Here is an 18,747-nt window from a genome sequence, read left to right as displayed (position 1 = left end):
ATTGAAAGATCATTTATTGCTCTTTGATCCTGCTGATTTGTGGAGTTGCCATCTAAAGCTGCTCTGAACTTCTTGGTATAATGTTTGGCTGTAGAGAGGAGACCAATGGTTTTTCCCATACAGGAGTTCTGTGATAGAGGAAATTGCTAGTTTGCTTTCCACGTACTCAGACATCAGGGATTTGATTTATTTTTGATAAAATGAAATTAAATTTTTTGCTGATTCTAAATTCATTTGTTTTCATTGCTAAAAATTTTAAATTACGGAAAAGTAAAAAAGAATAAAAAAGTCATTCACAATGCCACCACTCAAAAATCAGAACTCTTAATGTTTGGATTTACTTGTCTCTTTTCAGTATTATTTCTGGGCAAATACTGCATGTTTTTCTTTTTTTAATTAAAAAGAATTTAGATCATATGATCATAAGCTTTAGCAATTTACTGTCTTTTATTTAATATATATGCTCATGTTTTTTATGTAACAAATATTTTGTACTATGTTCCAGGCCCTTTCCTAAGAACTTTACAAAACCGTCATGTGAGATAGATACTATTATCATCCTCATTTTACAGATAAGGAAATTAAGACAGAGGAGTTAAGTAATTATCCAAGATTGCACGTCTATTAAATGGAAAAGCTGGGATTTAAACCCTGGCAGTATTTCCATAGTCAAACTTTAAATTAACCATTATGTTTATATTACTTCTCATTGAAAATTTTTTGATAGTATGTAGAAGGTTGAAAAGAAAGTAAATTCCATTGAGTAACCATTGTAATAGTTTCTTGTGTATCCTTCCACATCCTATTTACATATACGAAGCAGACGTTTATGCCTATTAAACACACACATACACATGGAATTGCAGTGTATCTAAACCAGGGGTGTCCAAACTTTTTTCAATGTTTTTCACCAAGGGCCATATGCAATAAAATACACAAAGAGCGGGCCACTCACTCGAGGTGAAGTATGTATTGCCTCACCTGGTTTATTTAAGTAAGCTAAATATATTTTTGGAATTTGCTGCGGGCCAAAAAAAAAATGGATTGCGGGTCGCAGTTGGCACGCGGGCCACAGTTTGGACACCCCTGATCTAAACTAATGCAAAAATTATAGTAAAATAGTTCTTTTTTGCTCTAAGGTGCCACAAAGCCAGAGAATTTTGTAATTAAAAAAAAAAATTCTGAGTCATTTTATTCATGAACCTAGTATGATTTTACGGTTTCTGCCTATTGAAAATTGTCCAAATTAAAAATGAAAATTGATTGATTTCTTTCAGGACACTTCTAGTATTACTGGCTCCCATAAAACAGACCAGCGGAATGCCGATCTTACAGGAGATGAGACTTCACGACTTTTTGTAAAGAAAACAATAGTAGTGGGCAATGTGTCCAAGTGAGTATCCAGTTGAATTGTCTCATTTTTAGTCATCCATTTATGTTAAATAGAACTCTGGCATACTCTTATTGTCATAGTATTACCGTAGAGGTCTCAGGGATTCTTTTCTCCAAACTCTTAGTTGTTTTAAAAGTAAACTAAGGTCCAGAGACTTGAGACTCTGCCTTAGTGTGTCTGTTAATGTTTGACAGAGTAAAAAAATTCTGCGTGTTCAAAATTGTGCTTGGTAAAAAATACGAGTTTTCACACAAATGGTGTATTTCATCAAGCATGTAAGTATGGATAAATTTGGCGGAACTTTTGACATCTTCTGACCTAGCGTTATTCTTAGGGGCCTTAGCAAATTCCTAAAAATGTCTATTTGCTTGCCCAAATTGAAATGTTTTTAATTTGTAACGAAAGGTTGCAGAGCAGGCCTTGAAGACAGAACTCTTCTAAGCTAAAGGGCTGTCTCTTTACCAGTATGATCTCATGTTGGCTTGTGGGAACATCATCATTTTTGCCACGTATCTAGGAATGGATGGAAACATCACAAATCTTCAAATAGTTAAGAATGTTATTTCCTCAGAAAGTCTTATTTGCCCTTTTCTGCCCTTATAAGGTGTATTTCCTCTGTTCCTCTGTATAGGAATATAGTCATTTCCTATATTCATATATTTTTCCCAAACGAGACTGGAATCTCTTTTGGATAGGAAGCATATTTTATTTGTTTTGTACCTTACAGTAGTTGGTGTTTAGTAAATATTTGATTGATGAATAAATTAATATATATGAAAATTGTAATTAGATTCAATTATTAAAAATACAGGATTTGGTATTATAATTATCTGGGAGGGGAGAATCAGATGGGGGGCAGGAATCTTTCAAGCCTCAGTTAATGGTCTACTAATAACAAACAAGTACATTAAAAATCTCAGGATACTAAAAACAAAGATTCTTAATGGTCTATGTAATAGTATCTAAATGGAAACATAAAATACCATTAAGGCAATAAGATTTCTGTTTTATAGATTATTTTAGAGTTAGCATGTTTCAGCTAAGGGGACTAAATATTCTGTGCAAAGTATTAGAGTTGGGGTCTTAACTGTATTACAGGACAGGTCAGCCCAGAAAAGGCCGAAACTAGAAATCCAGATAGACGCACCAGACCACAAGAAGATTGGGGAGAAACAGTCATTGACGTTTTCAAACAATTATGTCCAATTTGTAGGTTTGGGTTTTTTCTTTAAAGACCAGCTAGGACCAAAATACTGGGGATGTCATGTACAACAATCTACATTTCTTCAAATATAGTCATGTCGTCTTCTTCTGGAACATCGTCCTAACGTACTAAATGCCTCCATCTGGCTGAGATCTTAACTGGGGCTTATTTTAGGGGTAGGTCTTATTTTCAGGGATACACGCTATGTTTATCAAGGGAATTGTCTTTTCCTGTAGTATCCTTGTTTGGCTTTAGTATGAGGGTAGGGCTCGTACTTTGTAAAATGAGTTTGTAAGTGTTCCCTCCTCATCTATTTTTTGGAAGAGTTTGAGAAGTATTGGTATCAATTCTTCCTTAAATGTTCGGGAGAATTCACCCTTCAAGCCATCTGGTCCTGGCATTTTCTTTATTGGGTGGTGTTTGATTACTGATTCAATTTCCTTTCTAGTAATTTTTCTGTTCCTATTTTCTGTTTCTTCATGATTCAGTCTTGGTATATGTTTCTAGGAATTTATCCATTTCTTATGGGTTGTCCAATTTGTTGGCATTTAATTATTTGTAGTCTATTATGATCATTATATTTGTGCAGCATCAATTGCAACATCTCTTTCATTTATAATTGTATTTATTTTAGTCCTCTTTTTTTCTTGGTAAGTGTAGCTAAAGGTTTTTCTATTTTGTTTATCTTTTCAAAAAAACAGCTTAGTTTATTTGATCTTTTTATTGTCAATTTAGTCTTTGTTTAATTTATTTTCACTCTGATTTTTGTTATTTCTTTCCTCTACTATTGGGCTTAGTTTGCTTTTCTAGTTTTTTGAGGTGTAAAGTTAGGTTGTCTGAGATCTTTTTTTGTAATGTAGGGACGTTTATTGCTATGAATTTCCTCTTTAGAACCACTTTTACTGCATCCCTTAAGTTTTGAGGTGTTATAGTTCCATTTTCAGTTGTCTCAAGATACATATTTTTTAAATTTCTCTTTTGATTTCTTCTCTGACCCTTTGGTGATTCAGTAGCACATTGTTTAATATCCACATATTTGTGAATTTTCCAGTTTTATTTCTGTAATTGATTTGTTATCTTGTTTTAAGTAGAAGTTAATTGTTTTGTTAGGCTTTTGAAGAAAAAAAAATTCAGGTTCCTTTTTATTCTCCTCTAGGTATATACCTCCTGATAAGAGAGAAGAAAATGACCAATCAACTCACAAATGGATGGTATACGTTCGAGGTTCTCGTAGAGAACCCAGCATTAATCATTTTGTCAAGAAAGTTTGGTTCTTCCTTCATCCCAGCTATAAACCAAATGACCTTGTGGAAGTTAGGTGAGCACACTTGAGTTACTTAACCTAAAAAGTACAGATTTATTGAAATGGAAGAAAAGTGATTTAACTTGAAAACACTCCCTTGAAATTCTTGTATTATTAGTAATTTACTCAGCTTTGGCTTTTAGTCACAATTAGTTTTAGCTCTGGTTCCCTTTTGCAGATTACTCTCTCAGTGAACAGGCACTGTCCCCTCTGGTCGGATTGTTACCATATTATTAGCTGATTCTGTTCTCCTGAAAATAGCTGAACTTATTTATATAGCTAAATATAAGAAGGTTACTGTTTTTATGAATATCAGACTATGACAGAATTAAACATAGGATTTTACAGAATATTTAATGTTGAAATTTCCTCATGATCTCACTCTTTCAGAAGTAACGCCTAATGATATTTATCCTATATATTAGCCTAGTATAGTTGCTGTTTGTTGTATTATTATCTCACAAAGATAGGATGATAATATATATACTATCCAGAAATTTGTTTCATTTAGGTGTAGTCTTTATATCTTTATATGATGTTACATACCACGAATGTACTGCCCAAATGGTTGTGGTTTATTATCAGCAGAGTCTCCTATATCCTCAGCTTTCTTCAGAGCATGCCCTCAACTCCTGACTCTTAAACAAAATATGGCTATCTCCTGAGAACGCCGCTTCTCCTGAGGACAACTTTTAAATGGCAGCTGTTTTTTTAATCTCTCACACACCATGTACCATTTGGTCTAGGGGTGAGATCTTTGTCTTTCTTGCTCATATTTGTAGTTTCCATATCACCTTTCCCCTCCTCCCTAAAAACCCTCAACTTTTTTTCAACACTAATGTCTAAGAGCCTAAGAATAAAATTGCTCCTTTATCAATTAAACTCTACTATAAGAATAAAACAGAATACAAACAATTTTCTGAGGTTCTATCCAGTGAAATATGTTAGGAAAATGAAGGAAGTTTTATAAACAGTAAAAGGAAAAAAGTTTTGTTTGCATTGGAAAACTACAACACTGATTGATTCTCCTGGGTAGGTAAGAGATAGAAAGATTCAATATTACAAAAAATGTGAAAATTAATTGTTAATTTAATAAACTGTTAATGCAATGTCAATCTGTAACTTGACACTTGGATTCTAAAGTAATCTAGAACAACATATATATTCAAGAATGGCCAATAAAAATTTTAGAATAATAATAATAGGGGGACATACTCTGTCAGGTATCAGATTATGCTACAAAGCAAAACAATTAAAATAGCATAATATTGGTACAGGAATAAAAATGAAAAGTCTAGAGTTAGATCTATGTTTATATGACAATTTAGTATATTAAATGTAGGAAAGGAAAAATCAGCTGATAACTGATATTGGGACAACTATCATGCACATGAAGAAGACAAACTGTACCACCTACAAAAAATCTCATTTCCAAATAGTCTACTTTCTTACCACGAACTCCTATTTTTTAAGCTCCATTCCTAATTCAACTATTCTTTGACCTCACTGGGACTTCCATTTCTTGCCTACACCAATTTTCATTATCCATCACCACTCTTATGTAATTTCCTTCTCTCCTTAACCATCTTAGAGTTCATGGTATAACCCAACCGTACCCTAGTTATTACAAGACCAGTGCTCTAACTCCTGAGCTATAGGGCCCCACCATACCCTTGTTATTCAGGGAAATAGGGAGATCACGGTTTTGTATGAATTGTCTATATGCACATAAAAGTCCTTAAGAAAGACAGCAAGAAGTGTTAGTCATATTTTTTATTGATGATAAATATCTGATTTACCAAAAATTGGAATTAAAATTTACTACATTAGAACCTTAATATTTAACAAGCTAATGCCTGTTTTATTTCTCATTTCTCACCCCAAGAATTGGAATTTGTAAAACACTGATTTCCTGTAAGTTGTGTAAAAGTATGCAAGTGTACTGCCTATGTCTTTTTCTAGGACTTTCATGGTTTGGGGTCTGATATTTAAGTCTTGAATCCATTTTGAGTTTATTCTTGTATGTGGAGCAAGAAGGTGGTCGGTTTCATTTTTTGCATGCGTCTATCTAGTTTACCCAGCACCATTTATTGAATAGACTGCCTCACATGTAACCTGCAGGAGAACCAGCTTTTTTCTTTCTTTTTTAATTTCCATTTATTTGAAATATCTTTTTCCATCCCTTTACTTTTCTTTCTGTGTGTGTCTCTCAATCTGAAGTGAGTCTCTTGTAGGCAGCATATGTATGGGTCTTGTTTTCTTATCCACTTAGCTACCCTATGTCTTTTGATTGCAGCATTTAAGCCATTTACATTTAAAGTAATTGTTGATGGGGTGGCCAGGTTAGCTCAGTTGGTTAGAGTGGTTCATCCTCTCGCATCACACACTGTGAGTTGTGCCCTCCTTAAAAGTAAATAAATAAATAAATAATAAAGTAATTGTTGATAGATATGTAGGTAGTGCCATTTTATTATTCCTTTTTTTTTTAATCTTTTGTTTGTCATTCTTCTTCTTAAAGAAATCCCTTTAACACTTCTTATAATACTGGGTTAGTGGTGATGAATTCTTTTAGCTTTTCTTGTATGGGAAGCTCTTTTTGTCTCCATCTATTTTAAATGATAGCCTTGCTGGGTAAAGTAATCTTGGTTGTATGCCCTTGTTTTTCACTTGGAATCGTTCCAGCCACTTTCTTCTGGCCTGCAAAGTTTCTACTAAGAAATCAGCTGACAGTCTTATTGGAGCTCCCTTGTAAGTAAGGGAGGATTGCTGCTTTGAGGATTCTCTTTGTCTTTAGCCTTTCCCATTTTAATTATAATGTGTCTTGGTGTTGGCCTGTTTGGCTTCATCTTGTTTGGGACTCTGCACTTCCTAGCCTTGTATGTCTATTTGCTTCACCAAGTTAGGGAAGTTTTCAGTCATTTTTCTTCAAATAGATTCTCAATCCCTTGCTCCCTCTCTTTTCCTTCTGCTATTCCTATGATGCAAATGTTGTTAACGTTTGTTGTTATCCCAGAGGGCCCTTAAACTATCTTCCATAGTTGTTTTTTTAATTGTTTTTTGTTGATGTTTCAATTGGGTGTTTTCTTCTACCTTGTCTTCTACACTGCTAATTCCATCTTCTGTGTCATCTAGTGTGCTATTGACTCCTTCTGGTGTATTCTTCATTTCAGTTATTGTATTCTTTATTTCTGATTGGTTCTTTTTTTAATGGTTTCTATGTCCTTTATGCTTACTGTTTCTTTGTTGAAGTTGTCGCTAAGTTCCTTAAGTGTTCTTATAGCCAGTGTTATAAACTCTGTCTCTGGTAGGTTGATTGCCTCCATTTCACTTAGTTCTTTTTTCTGTTTGGGACATATTTCTTTATTTCCTCATTTTGGCTGCCTCTCTGTCTTTGCTTCTATGTAGCAGTACATCTATGTCTCTCAGTCTTTGTCAGGTGGCTTTAGGTAGTCCTGTGTGGTCTAGTGACACAGTTTCCCCGATCACGTGTGCATGTGTTCCAGGAGCTTCCCTTGTGTTATGTGTGTTCTGCTGTTCAGTTGAGCCTTAATTGCTTTTGGTGCTTCAGTGTGTAGGACTGACTCTCGGGCTGACATGCTTAGGATTGGCTAAGCCCACAGCATACGAGCTGTTGTGTGGGGGCTGACCCCTCAGAGGGGAATTCGCTCCAGTGGGTTTTTGTGCCTGTTGAGACCACCCTTTGGGTATGGTGCTTGTGGGCTAATTGGGTAGTGCTCTGGTGTGGTCTGAGGCTGGTGTTTGGGTGTGTCGTTTCTGGTGCATGTTGGGAGGGGCTTCTGTGCAGTTCAATTTTAGCCTTGCCTGGACCCAGCCTGGTAGGAGCTACAAAGCTGTATGCAATTGGTCGCTGCCTGTGTTGGACCTAGAGGTGCGTAGGAGTTACCTTGCTGTGAACTGAGGCCAGCTGCCACCAGTATCGGGCCTGGGGGAGCTTAGCAAATGGCCCAGGGACCCCCTTGGCCTGTTGCCACTTTCTGGTTGCCCATAAGCCTCAGCTGCTGAAAGAGCCTCCTTGGGTGCATGCGCTAGGCTAGTTGACCCAGTTTTGACAGTGCCCCTGGTGATGCCACCAGAGTGGGTGGGGTGGAGTCCCAGGGAGTCAACGTGGTGTGACCAGTGGCTTTCACAGTGTTAATGCAGATTCAGTTCTTGTGCCAGTGCGGAGCCTGTGGCCTCTTCACAGACTACCCTGAACACACCTCAGTCAGCCATCATTCACCTCTGCAGATTCCCCGAGAGCTGCTCAAGAAAGGCTGCAGCACAAGCTAGTGCTGACTGCTGCTGTACAAGCCTCTCACAGCTTGTGGGGCGGGGCTGGACACCCAGGAGGTGAGAGTGCCCTGGGTGATGCTGCACTAGTGGGGCGGGGTCCAAAGGAGTCACCAAGGGTTCGCACTCACGGATTTTACCAGACCAGTGGGCTTTCACATTTGACCCTGTGGGGGTGAGTGACAGCTATCCCTCTAGCCCTCGCCTCAAAGCTACACAACTTAGTCTTCCCTTGTATGTCTCTGGTGCTTTTCGAGTTTCCACCCTTCTGCTGGAGCCCAGGATGAGTATTTGCAAATGGGGGAGGCTGTGCACGGGCCCTTCTTTAAGAGGAAATCTGGGTTTCCAGCTTCCTTGTATCTCACCAGGACAGACCAATGGAATCCTTGCTGATTTTCATTGCCAGATGTGGGAACTATTCTTCCCAGCATAGGACCCCTGGGCTGGGGAGCCCAGTGTGGGGCTGGGACCCTTCACTTTTCAGGGGGGACATCGGCCGCCAAGGCATCCCTCCTGGTGCTCAACCAATGTCTGTGGGTTTGGGGTCTGTCCATTTCACATCTCCACCCCTCCTGCCAGTCTCAATGTGGCCTCTTTATATCGTTAGTTATATGTATTCTGTTCAGCTAGTGTTCAGATGCTTCTTGAGGTTTATTGTTCTATAATTTAGTTGTAATTTTCATGTGATCTTGGGACGCAGAAAACATTGCACTTACCTATTCCGCCATCCTGGACTTTTCTCTATAAGTCGATCTTCTCATTTGACCCTAAGCCTGTCTTTTAATTTATACCAACATCATGGCTACTTCTATTACTAACTCAGATGGTGTTCAACTGGTTTCTTTCATCCAGGGCACTCTAGTTTTCTTTGTTTTATTTACTCTCTGTTTTATAACATAGCTGTTGCTTTCTCTAATTTCCAGGATACTCTCATACTTAGAGATTTTTTTCTGTCTTGGGCTCTGGTAACCTCCGGCTCTGTGCTTGATAATTCAGGTCTGTTGTTCAACTCCTATCAGGTTGTGTTCTCGGACTCTGCTGTTACTGAATTCATGTCCCTTCTTATTTTCCAAAAGCACATCCCGCTGAACGTTTCTTTCTCCCTGCAATCTTGGCATTCTCTTCTCTTTACAGTAATTCTAAGCCATTGATTCATAATGAACATTTTCATTTTAAAGCATTCTTTTCCCCCCCAATTAGCTAAAACTATATTATTTTTGAGTATATGAAGGTCTCTCAATTAAATTTTTTAGTGTTTTTATTATGGAAAATTCTAAATATATACAAAAATAGAGTATATTGAACCCTCATGTACCTAACACCAATTGTTAACAGTTTGCCAGTCTTTTTTTATCAGTTTTCCTTTTTCTTTCCTTCACAAATTATGCTTTGACTGAAAATTCTCTAGTCCAGTTAGCATTCACACACATTCCTCTCTATCCACTAAAATTATAGTCACTGTTTGGGGAACATACAATCTTTTAAGTCCTCTTAGCAGAGAGTTTCAAATAAATTGTTATTTTCCAAGAACCATATGATTTCACTCATGTGTGATATAAATCAGAAAGCAACAAATGAACAAACGCATAGACACAGACGACAGTATGGTGGTTACCAGAGAGGAGGTGGGTGCAGGGAGGGTAAAGTGGGCAAATATATGGTGACGGAAGGACACTAGCCTTTGGGTGGTGAGTACACAATGCCGTATACAGATGATGTATTATAGGATTGTGCATTTGTAACTTACATAATGTTATTAATCAATGTCACCCCAATAAATTTAATTTTTACAATCACAGTAAAAAAAATTGTCACTTTCAAATTGAGCATTCATGATTCATTTTGTTTTTGCCAGAGTGGAGGAATATATATGAATGTCTAGGGTAGGGAATGTATACCTCACAACTTATGTCTGTCAAGTAGCAATCAAGGATTCTGACTCTAATATTGTGACATCCATCAAATCCCCTGTCTGTGAAAATAATGACTTGGGATTATATGATGTAAGTGTCTTAGCTCTAATTATTCAGTAATTGGGAGTTTAATGTAGGTTTAAATTGAATTTTTCTTTTATAATTTAGCATGTTAGTGTAATTCAGCGTATTGATTTAGCTTCAAATGAGGATATAAATAAATGATTGTCAGAAGAATGTGTATTTCTAACTGACATATCCATTATGAGAACTTTTCCTTCCTAGAATGATTGCACGTAGATTAATGTGTTAATATCTGCTTTTCCTTAGAGAGCCTCCTTTTCACCTGACCAGAAGAGGTTGGGGTGAGTTTCCTGTCAGAGTTCAAGTTCACTTTAAGGACAGCCAGAACAAGCGGATAGATATCATACATAATCTGAAGGTACTGTAACAAAAGATTGCTTCCTGGAAATGAAGTTACCTTTACACCTGGTACTTAAAGCGGTAAGTTAGGCCTTCTGAGAGACATTGCCAAGGATACCGGAAGCAGGATAAATCTTTCTGAGTGTGTCATGCTTACTGCTACAACACCCCTTTGTCCTCTGAAGGTTGAGGGAGGGGTCTCTTTAGAGTTGAATGTATATTCTTTAAAAAGATGAACTGGTCAGATAATCAGAAGACTTGAATCTCTGACAAAAGCTCACTGTTGTTGTGTTACTTAGGGCTAATCTTTTTAAATCTATTTATTTTTCTACAAAATGAGGTAATAAGTTGTTTCTTTCAATGTCGTTTCAGTATAATGATGGCATAACCTAGGAACTTAACTCTTGTTTATATCAATTAGCCTATTATAGTCAAATTGGTTTCTTTAATACTACATTTTGCTTAAAGTTGCAGAATCTATCGACATTGTTAAGTGAGGAGTTAATGTAATAAGCCTTGTCTGTTTATCTCATAAGGATAAAGAATGTACTTGTGTCCTAAGGATAAAGGTAGAAGTGAACATGTTTTAAAAAATTAAGATGTACTATACAAGGTTGTAATACTTTTGATTTGTATTGTAAATTGTAAGTAATCCTTCGTTGATATATCCACATGGTTTGTTATGCAGCCATTATAAATTATGTTTTATGAATTTTATGAAGTGTTTTCGACACATGGGGGGGATATTACCATTATATGGTAAGTGAAAAACAGAGAATAAAACTATATGTATAGTATGAGGTCAACCATGATTTTAAAAGGGTAGAGGCAGAGAACACAAAAGAAATAGACCAAAATGTTGGAGTACATAATTGAAGTAATAACATCGTGGACTCTTTCCCCTGCCCTTTTTTCCTATGTGTGTATGTTTTTTAAATATTTTTCCAATTTTATATAATAAACACACTTAACTTTTATAGTTGGGAATCAGACCAGTTTTTTAAATGTTCCCAGTCCCTCTCTGTAGTAGTCTTGTGTACATTTTCTCTGCATAAGATATAATCCTAATATTAAACTTCTCCCAAAACACCCATACTTTGTGGTTTACCACATTGTTTATGTTAATGACTCCAAAAATTGAATTAAATGAATCTGAGTACATCTGCAGAATTCCATTTTTGTTCCCTTTGCTCTGCAAATGCACATGTTCAACCTTAAGGCATGCTGAAATTTGCCCTCCACTGGTGTTTGACAGCACTGCTCAACTTCATGTTTAAGTTATTTTCTAGAGAATACTATAAGACTAGGTCAATTGCCAGTTGCCTTGTGACCTAAGAGAAGAACTTCAACAAAATAAAGAACATACACCCACTTTGGTCAGAGGGAAGGATACCGTCCCACTTACTTAAAGGAAGATCTAAATTAGTTTTGCTTTTATTTTAAGCACCACACATACCATCTTATATTGCCCTGGGCCCAGCCCTAATCCTTAAAATAAAAAGAATTATTTACATAGTTTTCATACATACTGTATTGTCCATATCACTTAGTTCCTGGTGGAAGATTGAGACTGTTTTAAAATGACGGTATTTAAAGAATTTGTTGTCAGCTTTTCTGGAAAACTTAATTTTTCTATGTATTATGTATTGATTGGCCTTGAGACCTTAAACACCTGTATTGTGACCACGTGATCTTGATTTGTACTGGAGTATCATTTTCCCTGTCACTTCCGTGTTAACGCTCAGAGCCATCTTTGATTCTTCCCTCTTCGTCCTTATCTCTCTCCTTTCCCCGGGTTCACTGCACATCCCCATCAGAATAGTCTGCCTGAACTAGGAGAACCATTATGCTAGCCCTCTCTGAAAAACCTTGATTGAATTCTTGTTATTGAAGTTCGTACTCCCCTGCACTCCCCTGCCTACTATTCAGGATTCTTCACGTTTTGACTCAGCATGCTTCCCCTAAATTGCCTCACACTAATCCCCTGCATGAACGTCCTACTTCAGCAAGGTCAGTCTATTTGCATCCCAGAAATGCCACGGGCCTTCTTCTCTCACGTCTTCTTTCATGCTCTTCTCCTCAAAATGCTTGTTTGAATTCTTTTCACTCATCAAGTTCCTCTAACTTTTCCTGACTATTTAAGCCCACACTGATGATCTCTCTGGATTCTGGATTCTGTGGTACATAACAATCCGTATTTGATACTAAAATAATTACATTAAATTGGAATTATGTAAAATGTAAAGTTCCTGGAATTCATGAAATTCCCATGAATTTCATATTTTCCATCCATGGCAGGTAGTCATGTAAATTCTCCTCAGTCATCACCGTGGGGCACAGTTATTCCCCAAACAGCCCATTTATCCGTTTAGTATAATAAATAAGCTTTTGGAAGTTTCTTTCATAAATTTACCTAAAACTGCTGCTGCTTTTTTTTTTTTTTATAAACCTTGATCTAACTTGTCCTTGTTCGATTTTTGGAATAGCACAGAACAGGACTTGGTTTTATTTTATAAGAACCTTAAAAATGTTGAATGATAGTGTTCACGTTTGTCCTTAAATCGTGTCTTCTCCAGGTGAAAGCTGTTCTTTTGTGCTGCTTTCTACCATGTTTCCCCAAAAATAAGATCTAGCCAGACCATCAGCTCTAATGCATCTTTTGGAGCAAAAATTAATATAAGACCCAGTCTTCTATTAATACAAGACCAGGTATAATATAATATAATGTAATATATAATACAATACTGGGTATAATATAATATGTTATAATATATATAATATAACACCAGATCTTATATAATATAAGACCAGGTCTCATATAATATAAGACCTATAATACCGGGTCTTATATAATGTAATATATAATGTAATTATATATTATAATGTAATATGAAACCCGGTCTTATATTAATTTTTGCTCCAAAAGACGCATTAGAGCTGATGGTATGGCTAGTTATTTTCAGGGAAATATGGTAGTTCCTCTTGCCATTTTGATAACAGTTCTGTTTTATCAGTGTCCCTCTTTAAAATGTGGTCCCAACAGTGTACAGAGAGACTGTTATTTCTATGCTCTGGAGAATATGAAAATGGATGTGGCCTAAAGTTGCCCATATCTTTTTACCAATCACACTGTTGGTTAAGGTTTAAGTATTACAATTCCAGATGTCTTCCATGTAACCACCTTGAATCCACCCTGTATTGCATTTTTTATTATGAACGCTAAATCTCATAACTGAGCTGTCCTCTCTGTGTTGGGTTTTAAGAAATTCAGCCAGACTTAAAATCTACCTCTTACAAACCTTTAGAATTTGCTATTTACTAACCTACCCCTGGCTTCATATTTTCTCCTCTTTCTTTTTCTTTCTACCCAACTCAATCATTTTCCTCTATTGCTCTTACTGTATAATGTTTATATTGATAAACTACCACAAATCCTTTATTTAAAGTGATAGGAGATAAATTAAAATATAGGAATACGAACTTAGTTTATTTGTATGTAATTGTAAACTTTTTCTTATAACATTCCCTCAGTTTATATCCCGTTCTGTCCCCTAAAATATAATCCATGATGCTGATGTATTGGAAGTGATTAGCATTGCCTATATTGCCTAAATTTTCATTCATTTTTTCAAAAGTGCTTAGTAAACATACCCTAAGTATATATATACTTGTGGCATCACAGCATCTCACTGCTTATGTGTTTTTATAGCTTGTCTTTTAAGATATTTTTACATAGTCTTTGTAAGCATCATCAACTGATGGTTCATGGTTTACTTAAGCATTCCTCCATTGCTGGATGTTTAATTTGTTTTCAGTTTGTGGTTATAGATAATGCTGCAGTAAACATCTTTTTGTGTAAAACTTCCTCCATTTTTAGATTGTTCTTATAATAAGTTATTAGAAGTATAAAACTATAAAAGTATAATAGCTACCTATATGTCTGAAGTTGTTTTTATTAATTTTATTCAATTTTCCCCCCAGAAAATAGCGTTTTTGTTGAAGTGATGACTTGATAGTTAACATTAAGAAAAAGTAGATCCTGTGGTATGAAGACTTGTGGTGAAAGGGGCTTTAGATAAGATTGTATCCTGAAATTTGTAAGTACAGTACAACTTAACCCTTTCTTTTGTCTTTCAATAGCTGGATAGAACTTACACTGGCTTGCAGACTCTCGGAGCAGAGACGGTAGGTTTTTTCCCCTACAGTGTTTTTTGGTAACAAGTAGAATGAAAATTGATCTTCATTGTAGTTAGGGAAAAAATGAGTGCTAAATTTTTTAAAAGTTTATCTCCCCCATTTTTGTTTCTTTTTGCAAAAATTGTGATCAAATGCACATAAAATTTACCATTCTAATTATTTGTAAGTGTATGGTTAAGTGGTATTAAATATATTCACATTGCTACCATCCACCTCCAGAACTCTTCATTTTGGAAAACTGAAACTAACCATTTACAATAACTCTTTGTTCTCCTCTCCCCACAACCCCTGGCAATTACCCTTACATTTTTCTATCTATGAATTTGATTACTCTAGGTACAGTATTAGTACAAACAGTGGTTGGTTTTTTTTTGGGGGGGGGTGTTTTTCATTTTGTTTTTTTGGTGACTGCCATATTTCACTTACCATAAATGTTCTTAAGGTTCATTCTTATTGTAGCATGCATCAGCCTTCCTAAAAAAGGCTGAAAAATATTGCATTGTATGTATATACCACATTTTGTTTTTCTATTTATCCATCAATGAGCACTTGAGTTACTTTTATTACATCTTTTGACTGTTGTGAATAATGCTGCTAAGAATGTGTCTTATCTGTTCAAGACGCTGCATTCAATTTTTTTCGGTATGTACCCAGAAGTGGAATAGCTGGATAATACAGTAATTCTATTTTTAATTATTTGAGGAACCACCACAGTTTTCCGTAATAGCTGTACTATTTTATATTCCCACCAACAGTGCACAACGTTTCTAATTTCTCTACATCTTCTCCAGCACATGTTGTTTACTATTTTTTTGATAGTAGCCATTCTAATAGGTGTGAGGTGGTATTTCATTGTAGTTTTGGTTTGCATTTTCCTAATGATTATTGATGTTGAGCATCTTTTCTTTTGTTTATTGGCCATTTGTATGTGTTCTCTGGAGAAATGTCTATTTAAATCCTTTGCCCATTTTGAATCCGGTTGTTTGGTCTTTTTGTTGAGTTTTAGGAGTTCTCTCTGTATTCTTGATATTAATCTGTGAATATTTTCTCCCATTCTGTGGGTTACCTTTTTATTCTATTGATTGTGTTCTTTGATGTATAGAAATTTTAAATTTGGTATGGTCCAGTTTATCTGTTTTTTTTTTCTTTTGTTTCATTTGTTTTTTGTGTCATATCCAAGAAATCATTGCCAAATCCAGCGTCATGAAGCTTTGCACCTATATTTTCTTCTAAGAGTTTTATTTTTTCAGTTCTTATTTTAAGCCTTTGGTCCATTTTGAGTTAATTTCTATATGTCCTTCATTCTAATGCATGTGAATATCCAGTTGCCCCAGCATCATTTTTTGAAAAGACTGTCCATTTCCACCGAATAGTCTTGACATTTGACCATATATGTGAGAGTGTATTCTATCCCAAAATAATTTGACCATATATGTGAGGATGTATTCTATTCCAATGGGCTACATGTCTTTCTTTATGCCAGTACCACACTAATTTGATTACTATAGCTTTGTAATAGTAAGTTTTGAAATCAGGAAATGTGAGACCTCCAAATTTGTTTTCCCTCCTCTTACCCTTCCCCCATTTTTGGTATTCATCATATATCAGTAGTAGCCATTAGAATTAGAATTAGCTACTGTTTAGGGACATGTGCTGTGTTATTCCAGAAGATATTTATTGAGCATATAGTTTATGTTAGGCACTGGTCCAGGGACTGGGGATATAGAAATGAACAAGATGGCTATTACTCTCAAGGAGTTATATTCTTGGTGTGTTGAATGGGGAGAAGGTATACAGTAAACATAAAAACAAATGAGATAGTTTCATTTACAAATAAGTGCTATAAAGAAGAGAGTAGCTGGGGGACAAAGGGTGATTTTAGCTAGGTTGGTTAGGGAAGGCCTTTCTGGGAAGGTGATATTTGTTTGGGGCCTAATGGTGAGAAAGAGGCAGTCATCAAAGATTTGGGGGCGTAGTTTTCTAAGGCGTAGAAACAGCAAATGGAAAAGCCCCAATTTTGTGATTGGTTTCACCGGGTTATTGATCTATTAAGCCAGACTAGATTATATTCTGGAATAAATCCTTTAGTTCTTGAGATTGAAATCGCCTTTGAAGTATAATTAGAAATCATTTGTCACATCTCTTAGAGTACCACATTCTTAGACAGGTTTGGGGCTTTCTGTGACATTGATGATGGATTCATGAACCCAATTGTTGCCTGACTGTCTAGGTAGTGGATGTTGAGCTCCATCGGCATTCTCTTGGAGAAGATTCCATTTATCCTCAGTCCTCTGAGTCAGATGTCTCTGATGCCCCACCATCTTTGCCTTTGACCATTCCAGCCCCAGTGAAACCTTCCTCACCAATAAAGCAGTCACATGAGCCAGGGTCTGATACCTCTGTGGAGAAAGGTAACATATTTTTCCTTGTATGGAAATGCATTTTTTTCTTATGTGGAGGAGTCATTCTGGGACATTCTTTTCTCTCATTTGCATAATGATACTGAACTGCTGCCTTCAGAGACTTAGAATATATGGAAATTTTCCATAAGTTGGCATGCTGCTTCTACTACACAGGCCTATTATGAAAACACCCAAATACTTACTCTTTTCACAAAATGTTTTTCATAAAGTTCTACTGACATTTTATAGAACACAAAACTCACTAAAAAGCACAAAATTTTTATCCTTTAATGATATAGTGATTTCTTCTAATATGTTACAGGAAGACTTTCTGGGTCAGTCCCCAATTTTATAAATAAGAAACTTGAATATTAAGTGTCTAATCTTATTTAAAATAGAAGATTCATCATCAACAAATGTTTAAGTATTCACTTACATAACACACATAGAAGACATAAAATTGATTGTAAATAGTGTTAGTTTAATCTCTAAGCTTACATTTTAATACGATAATAATATTTTTGTTCTTTTATAAAATCTCAACTTTATTCCTCTTTAAATTTCAATTGCATCTTCTTTGTGGGCACTTAATAAGATAGGACATCATTAGATTAAGTGAATCTTTTAGTTTTTCCTTTTTAAACAGTTTTCAATTCATATATTAAAAAATGGAAGAATATAATGAACTTGTATACTTTTTATAATATATATGTTGTCTTATAGTTAATATGTTTTTAAATTTTTTGAAAGAAGCATTTTTAAAAATATGATTTTAGGCATATTTACATTTGTTAAAAAACAAGACATCAGGTCCCAAGTGGAGTCACTATTGCTAAGCCTCACATCACCGAACAGACTCAATTACAGTTTCTGCCTCTCCCAGAAATGGAATCTTAAACCAGTCAGTCAGGAGTTGCTTGGTCAGCGCTCATTAGGTAATCTGCCTGATAGACCCCTGCCGTCCCCTAAAGGAAAGTGGCTTTGCCACAGCCAGTTCAGTTTTTGCTAGTATAACTTCCTTGTTTCCACTCCTGTCTGCCTACAGATGTCTTTCATTTTGTATGGTTCTTCGGAGCTCCTTTCTCTCTGCTAGACTGGATGTTGCTTGATTCATGAATTGTTCGATAAAGCCAATAAAATCTTTAAAATTTACTCAGTTGAATTTTATTTTTTAACCTATTTTATCCAAAAATGTATAAAGGGATAATAAATACTGTAGCTTGTATTTATTTTACTACTAGTAAATTGTTTAAATGGTTGTTGAAATGATAGGGGATTTTTATGTTCATTCTTTTCCCACGAGGCTAGGGTTTATTTCAAGTGATTAATGATTTATCATTTGCCTGTTTTCATTCAAGCAGGATTCCCAGCCAATACTGAAGCTGAGAGACACACTACATTTTATTCTTTGCCATCTTCATTGGAACGAACACCCACCAAAATAACAACATCCCAGAAAGTTACCTTTTGTTCTCATGGCAATTCAGCTTTTCAGCCAATAGCATCAAGCTGTAAAATTGTGCCACAAAGTCAGGTTCCTAATCCTGAGTCACCTGGAAAATCCTTCCAGCCTATCACCATGAGCTGCAAGATTGTTTCAGGTATACAGATGATGTGTGTAA

General features: G+C 35.8%; 1 protein-coding gene across 4 annotated transcripts in view; it reads left to right on the top strand.

The window, feature by feature from the left end:
• Positions 1 to 18,747, top strand: part of YEATS2 (YEATS domain containing 2) — a 79,528-nt gene that overhangs the window by 20,123 nt on the left and 40,658 nt on the right. For 2 of the 4 annotated variants that reach the window (XM_081062813.1, XM_081062812.1), the window contains exons 6-11: positions 1,278 to 1,393; positions 3,754 to 3,915; positions 10,434 to 10,545; positions 14,667 to 14,715; positions 16,958 to 17,134; positions 18,487 to 18,726. In XM_081062813.1, the coding sequence (XP_080918939.1) occupies positions 1,278 to 1,393; positions 3,754 to 3,915; positions 10,434 to 10,545; positions 14,667 to 14,715; positions 16,958 to 17,134; positions 18,487 to 18,726 (856 nt within the window). Of the gene's footprint in view, positions 1 to 1,277; positions 1,394 to 3,753; positions 3,916 to 10,433; positions 10,608 to 14,666; positions 14,716 to 16,953; positions 17,135 to 18,486; positions 18,727 to 18,747 lie in introns of those variants that run through there. The other 2 variants (XM_081062811.1, XR_013994193.1) reach the window with 2 other exon arrangements.

Source organism: Rhinolophus hipposideros (assembly GCF_964194185.1).
Source record: "Rhinolophus hipposideros genome assembly, chromosome: 2".
Classification (NCBI taxonomy): domain Eukaryota; kingdom Metazoa; phylum Chordata; class Mammalia; order Chiroptera; family Rhinolophidae; genus Rhinolophus; species Rhinolophus hipposideros.
Note: the sequence above shows the minus strand (reverse complement) of the source record. Positions and strands in the feature narration are given on the sequence as shown.